The sequence below is a fragment of the Coregonus clupeaformis genome, chromosome 23 (genome assembly GCF_020615455.1).
Source record: "Coregonus clupeaformis isolate EN_2021a chromosome 23, ASM2061545v1, whole genome shotgun sequence".
Taxonomy (NCBI): Eukaryota; Metazoa; Chordata; class Actinopteri; order Salmoniformes; family Salmonidae; genus Coregonus; species Coregonus clupeaformis.
This window is the reverse complement of record NC_059214.1, coordinates 4,453,518-4,460,829: the sequence shown is the minus strand read 5'-3', so window position 1 is coordinate 4,460,829 and position 7,312 is coordinate 4,453,518. Positions and strand designations below refer to the sequence as shown.

The 7,312-nt window shown below is 48.2% G+C and overlaps 1 protein-coding gene across 1 annotated transcript; it reads left to right on the top strand.

Moving 5' to 3' along the window:
• The first annotated feature begins 451 nt into the window (after window positions 1-451).
• LOC121536377 (snaclec convulxin subunit beta-like) lies at window positions 452-7,080 on the top strand. Its single transcript, XM_045206398.1, has 3 exons — window positions 452-460; window positions 6,302-6,698; window positions 6,905-7,080. The coding sequence occupies exons 1-3, from the start codon at window positions 452-454 to the stop codon at window positions 7,039-7,041; spliced, it is 543 nt and encodes a 180-aa protein (XP_045062333.1). The 3' UTR covers window positions 7,042-7,080.
• The last annotated feature ends 232 nt before the right edge of the window (window positions 7,081-7,312 follow it).

Sequence of the window (7,312 nt, the reverse complement as noted above, 5' to 3'; positions counted from 1 at the left end):
TGTGTGTGTGTGTGCGTGCGTGCGTGTGGACGTGCATGCGTGTGCTTGTGTACATGTCTCTCTGTACATTGTCAATCTGTCCTTGCCTTGTCTGTCTGTCTGAATGTGTGCATTGCATTCGATCTGATCTCATAATGTTTATGTATTGATTTACACAGGAGTCTGGCTGCGCTGTTCAGGTCTCACCCATGAGTATCACTTTGTCAAAGAGCCCAAGACCTGGACTGAAGGCCAGCATTACTGCAGAGAGTACCTCACTGACCTAGCCACGATAGACAACAACATGGAGGATATGAATAGCCTTAAGACTGTAGATGGGGTAATACAGATTATGCTTGGATAGCGTTGTATGATAGCTGGCAGTGGTCTCTGGCTGATAAAGGTTTCTACAGAGAGGGAGAGGCTGAGTATAGGAACTGGAAGACTGCCACTAAAGAACCAAACAACTGCAATGGTTATGGTGAGAACTGTGTAGTCATTGATAAGTCATCCAAACAATGGATTGATGTAAACTACAGCAGACACTATCCTTTCGTTTGCTTCAATGGTGAGTGCCCCAGTTACACAATGGACCAAATTATACATCAGATTATAGTACATTTTGTAGATAATTTTGTAAAATAATTTTGGAGATATTAGTCAGTTGTTAGTTTGAAAGTTAAATAACAGCTACCTTACCCTGTCCAGAAATATTGAAGGATAACTCAGAAACTAATTATGTCGCTGCAATCGTTGTCTCTGTAATTTTCTTTTCAAATCAAAAGGGTCAAACTATAAATACATCCCAGTACACGTGGTAATGACCTGGAAAGAAGCTCAGTTACTGCAGAGAGCATCACACTGACCTGGCTAGCATGTATATTATGAACCTGACTGAGAATACGGAGGTGGCACTGTTTCTTGAAGAATGGACATGGATCGGCCTTTCCAGAGTCACCTGGAGGTGGTCTGATCAGAGGAAGTCTTCATTCACCAACTGGAGGAAGGGAAAACAAGACAATAAGCATGGGGAGGTAGACTGTGCTTTGTCCTGTCTTCAGGATGAGGGAAGATGGGAGGATGTTCCAAGTAATAAAGGACACAGTGTTAGGCCTACTGCTGCTAGGTAGCTCTCTCTCTGCTCTCTCCCTCCCCTCTGTCTGTCCTTGATTGAAGGAGTGAAGTCTGGTGTGCGTGAGTCAGGGTTCCAGCTGCAGCTCATTCACCATAATCACCTCAGCCTTTAAGACCCGGTCAAACTTGCCACTCATCGTCAGATCATAGTCAAGACGACCATGTTAGTCTCGCTGTCGACTCAACCTGTTTGTTTTCGCTCTTTGTGTTTTTGGCCTGTTCTATTTACTTTTCTCCTGTGCCACAGATTATTGGAACCTGACTCCTGCCTCCGCTTCACTCCTGCCACCACCATCTTGCTTTCCACTACCGGACCTCCCTTTTGGACTCACCACGGACACTAAGACATTACGGTACCACACCTGCCCTGACCTGGATCTGTTACCCTCCCTGTAACCTGGACTTGCTCTTCCCCTATTATTGGAAACCTGGACTAATTGAACATTGTAAATAAACCTGTTTAACCTTCTCTGGCTTGGTGTAGTTGTCTGCATTTGGGTTCAAATCCAGTTAAATCATGACAGTATGATCTGACCAACATGAACCCAGCAGACAGTAGCTCGGATACCACCCCAGAGTGCACTCAAATTTGGACTGCCATAGCCAATCAGGGCATTTTACTTGGCCAACATGATACCCTGTTTAAGACTATTGCTGAGAACAGTCAGGTGCTGCTTAATCAGGTTCAATTACTCACCAATCAAGTGTCTGCCCTTACTACCCAAGTTAATAATGCACCCCTCGGGCATGGCATACAAACTGCTCCTTCTCCTGCTCCACCTGTTTTTCCTACCCCTTCAGCCCAGATCAGAGAGCCTTTTGTTCCTGCTCCAGAGCGCTATGACGGGAACATGGGAACCTGTGGCGATTTTTTTGACTCAATGCTCGTTAGTGTTTGAACAACAGCCCCTCACCTACGCCTCAGAAAGAGCCCGTATTGCCTACCTTATCAACTCTACTAGCGGTTCCGCTCGTGCCTGGGGATCCGCGGTCTGGGAGAGTCAGTCGGACATTTGCAACGCTTACGTTGCCTTCACCACTGAGATGAGGAAGGTTTTTGACCACCCCGTACGGGGCAAGGGGGCTGCGAAATGGTTGTTTTCTCTTCGGCAGGGGGCTCGCAGTGTGGCGGAGATGGCAGTGGAGTTTCGGACTTTAGCGGCAGTGAGTGGTTGGAATGACGAGGCATTACAAGGAGTGTTCATCAATGCTTTGTCTGAGACTTTAAAATATAAATTGGTGTCATATGATTGAATCTCCATGGATCTTTCTGCTGTCCCTGACGTGTATCATGACCTGGCATCTGTTTTCTGCAAACACAGAGCTACTTCTCTTCCTCCTCACCGGCCTTACGACTGCGCCATTGACCTCCAGCCAGGAGCCCCGCTCCCCAGCAGTCGCCTGTACAATCTCTCCCGCCCGGAGACGGAGGCTATGGAGAACTACATTCGGGACTCCTTGGCGGCAGGTATTATTCGTCCTTCCTCGTCACTTGTAGGAGCGGGATTCTTTTTTGTTGCTAAGAAGGATGAGACCCTCAGACCCTGTATTGATTTCCGTGGACTTAACAACATCACCATTAAGAACAAATATTCTCTGCCATTAATTAATTCTGCTTTTCCCCTCCTTCATGGTGCAACTACCTTTACCAAACTGGATCTACGAAATGCGTATCACCTGGTGCGCATTCGTAAAGGTGATGAATGGAAGACTGCCTTCAACACACCCTTGGGACATTTTGAGTATCTAGTTATGCCTTTTGGGTTGTCCAATGCCCCTGCTGTTTTTCAGGCACTAGTCAATGATGTCCTTCGGGACATGTTGAATCGGTTTGTTTTTGTCTATCTGGATGATATCTTGATTTTCTCAGAGTCCTCCCAGGAACATGAACTGCATGTGCGCCAGGTGTTGCAAAGGTTGTTGGAGAACAAACTGTTTGTGAAGATGGAGAAATGTGAATTTCATGTGTCTGAGACCTCTTTTGGGTTACATCATAGCTCAGGGGGAGTTGCGGATGGACCCAGCTAAGATCTCTGCTGTCACGGACTGGCCAGCCCCCTCCACCCGCAAACAACTTCAACGATTCCTGGGGTTTGCGAACTTCTACAGGAGGTTCATCAAGGACTACAGCCGCATTGCGGCGCCACTCACCGCTCTCACCTCCATCTCACGACCGTTCGCTTGGAATGAAGGGGCCGAATCAGCGTTCGAAGAACTGAAACATCGCTTCGCCTCGGCTCCCATTCTGATGCAGCCGGACCCCGACCGCCAGTTTGTCGTGGAGGTGGATGCATCCGACACTGGGGTAGGTGCGGTGTTGTCACAACGTTCTCCTGAAGATAACAAACTGCATCCCTGTGCTTTTCTTTCAAGGAAACTTTCTCAGGCAGAGAGGAATTATGATGTTGGCAATCGTGAACTGCTCGCCGTTAAGCTGGCTCTCGAGGAGTGGCGACATTGGTTGGAGGGGGCGGAACAACCCTTCATCGTTTGGACGGATCATAAGAATCTGGCTTACATCCAGTCAGCGAAGCAGCTCAACCCCCGTCAAGCCAGGTGGGCACTATTTTTTGGGATATTCAATTTTTCTCTGTCTTACCGTCCTGGGTCACGCAACGTCAAGCCTGACGCCCTGTCTCGTGTTCATTCGGCTGTTGATACTGGTAGTAACCCTGAACCCATCTTGCCTCCTACCTGCAGTATTGCGGCCATCACATGTGACATCGAAGGGATTGTTAGACAGGCTCAACATCATCAAGCTGACCCTGGGAGGGGTCCTCCTAACCGGTTGTTTGTCCCTGAGTCTGTTCGCTCCCAGGTACTTCAGTGGGCTCACTCGTCTCCCCTTACCTGTCACCCTGGAGTTTCGCGGACCCTTGACTTTGTGCGACGGAAGTTCTGGTGGCCCACGATGGAGGCGGACACTCGAGCCTTCATTGCTGCTTGTACGGTATGTGCACGAAGTAAGAACTCCACCCAGGTCAGCGCTGGTCATCTACGACCTCTACCTATACCCAGCCGGCCCTGGTCGCACATTGCTATGGATTTTGTCACTGGACTTCCCCCCTCGTCTGGAAAGACTGTCATTCTTACTGTGATTGATCGTTTTTCTAAGTTCGCTCATTTTTTGGCCCTACCTAAACTGCCCACTGCCAGAGAGACGGCTGATATTTTGGTTGAACATGTGTTCCGCTCTCATGGTCTACCCACGGATATTGTCTCTGACAGGGGTCCCCAGTTTGTCTCCCAGGTATGGAAAGCTTTCTGTAAAGCTTTGGGCATCACATCCAGCCTGTCCTCTGGATATCACCCCCAGACCAACGGGCAAGCCGAGAGAGCGAACCAGGAGATGGAGACCGCTCTCCGCTGTGTCACAGGGTCTAACCCTGGGTCATGGAGCTCCATGCTCCCCTGGGTGGAATATGCTCTTAACACCTTGACTAACGCTTCCTCTGGTTTGTCTCCCTTTCTGTGTGCTCTGGGTTATCAACCTCCCCTGTTCCCTTCTCAAGAGAGGGAACAGGCGGTACCCTCGGTGCAGTCCCACATGCGCCGCTGCTTCAAGGTCTGGAGGAAGGCCAGGGTAGCTCTGTCCCGAGCTTCGGCATACATGCAGAGGCAAGCCAACCGTCACCGGTCCCAGGCTCCCGGTTACTCTCCTGGTCAAGAGGTATGGCTTAAGTCACGTGACCTTCCATTGAAAGTGGAGTCTAAGAAGATGGCGCCTCGTTTTATAGGACCGTTCAAGATACTGTCTATTGTTAACCCCTGCGCGGTTAAGCTACAGCTTCCTGCCTCCCTACGGGTTCATTCCACCTTTCATGTTTCCCAGATTAAGCCTGTGTCGGTTAGCCCTCTGTGCCCGCCCTCTCGTCCCCCTCCTCCGCCCAGGATCGTGGGTGGGGGTCTGGTCTACACTGTCCGGCGACTTCTGGATGTTCGCCGCCGGGGTCGTGGTTTCCAGTACCTGGTGGATTGGGAGGGTTATGGTCCTGAGGAACGTTCCTGGGTGCCCAGGAGCTTCATTGTGGATCCTGCTCTGGTCCGTGAGTTTCATAGGTTACATCCTGATAAACCCTGTCGGCCGCCAGGCGGCGTCCGTAGAGGGGGGGGTACTGTTAGGCCTACTGCTGCTAGGTAGCTCTCTCTCTGCTCTCTCCCTCCCCTCTGTCTGTCCTTGATTGCAGGAGTGAAGTCTGGTGTGCGGGAGTCAGAGTTCCAGCTGCAGCTCATTCACCATAATCACCTCAGCCTTTAAGACCCGGTCAAACTTGCCACTCATCGTCAGATCATAGTCAAGACGACCATGTTAGTCTCGCTGTCGACTCAACCTGTTTGTTTTCGCTCTTTGTGTTTTTGGCCTGTTCTATTTACTTTTCTCCTGTGCCACAGATTATTGGAACCTGACTCCTGCCTCCGCTTCACTCCTGCCACCACCATCTTGCTTTCCACTACCGGACCTCCCTTTTGGACTCACCATGGACACTAGGACATTACGGTACCACACCTGCCCTGACCTGGATCTGTTACCCTCCCTGTAACCTGGACTTGCTCTTCCCCTATTATTGGAAACCTGGACTAATTGAACATTGTAAATAAACCTGTTTAACCTTCTCTGGCTTGGTGTAGTTGTCTGCATTTGGGTTCAAATCCAGTTAAATCATGACACACAGTTTCTTCTGCTACAGAGGTGAGTTGATTTTTTTCCTCCATAGTGTTGAGCTGAGCTTCCCTCTGCCAAAGTAATTGGCTGACATGTCTATACAGATGTAGGATCTTAATTTGATCAGCCTGTTGCAGGAGAACCTTCCTGCAATACAGGACATTTTAAACTTGTAGTGTATTTGAGGTTTAAAAATGCTTCTGAAGTTTGTAATTTCCACTTTGAAATTTCAGACTTAATTTTCCCTTACGAAAAATGTATCAACCCCGACAAAAATTTTAATGAATTATAATTCAAATGTTCTGTTGCTGCACTATTATCCTGCACTAAGATCCCACATCTGTAGGTGCTGAAGAGTTGAAAGACTATATAAAAGATATGACAACAATGATTATTTTTACAACTTTACCACCACTATAAATATTCCTCCTCAAAAGGATTTCAAAAAGTAGCAACAATATGTTTTCTAAATCAAATCAGTATGTTTTTTTCGATCTTTGAACTGTTGAATTCACTGACTAACAGAAGTCGATCAAAACACCCCCAGTCCCTCTTATCTCCCCAGACAACAAGCTGACTCTGGTCCAGGAGAACAAGACATGGGATGAGGCCCTGGAGTACTGCAGACAGAACCATGTCGACCTGGTGTCTGTCCACTCCCAGAAGATCCAGGACTGTGTCCAACAGAGAGCTAGTAGGGCCTCCACTGTCCACGTCTGGCTGGGTCTGCGCTACCCCTGCACCCTGGACTTCTGGTTCTGGGTGAGCGGAGTAGGCAGTGGATACCAGGAATGGGCCCCTGGCCACGGGTTCAGAAGTGAGGAGTGTGGGAAGACTGGGGCCGTACAGAGAGACAACGACTGTCAGTTGGTCGCCAGGCCGGAGACGGACAAGCTCAACTTCATCTGCACAGACTCTAAGGGTGAGTGTGGCTGGGACTCAGTGATCTGTTGAGAGAGAGATTTTCATGGTGGTGGTGGTGGTGGGGGTGGTGGTGGTCGGTGGATGGGTGGGTGGGTGCGTACGTGCCTACATTTAGCTATATGTACAGTTATGTGTCATGTGAATGTGAAACAACAAAACAAACTCTCTCACACACACTGATTTGTCACCTTTTTTTCTCCCCAGATGCCCCCAAAGATGACGTGTGTGTAGATCTGGAGCCGGTCGTGGTTCGCTGGGATTCTTGTAAGACCTCCCACTCTACTCTGGCATCACAGTACATTTACATTGGAAAACATCTACATATAAATTGCTATGCTTAATGTATGATAACTTTTTTTTTATATATATGTATATATTCTGGAGTATTTGATGATATTACCTATTGATAGTGTTAAATGGTTTTAAGGGTGGAGGGTAAGGGTTGTATTTTCTAAATATGTATTTTATATGTTATACTATACTCTAAATGCCTTTAAATGTAACATCATTACTTCCCTTGATAACCTTGGGTTCTTCTCTGACATAACAGTACATTTTACAATGGAGAGCCTCTACCATCAGTTGCAGTACTTAAACATCTGAACATCCAGG

Coding starts and splice junctions, on each gene's coding strand:
- LOC121536377 (XM_045206398.1), top strand. Junction 6,699..6,904: donor CATCTGCACAGACTCTAAGG/GTGAGTGTGGCT, acceptor TTTTCTCCCCAG/ATGCCCCCAAAGATGACGTG.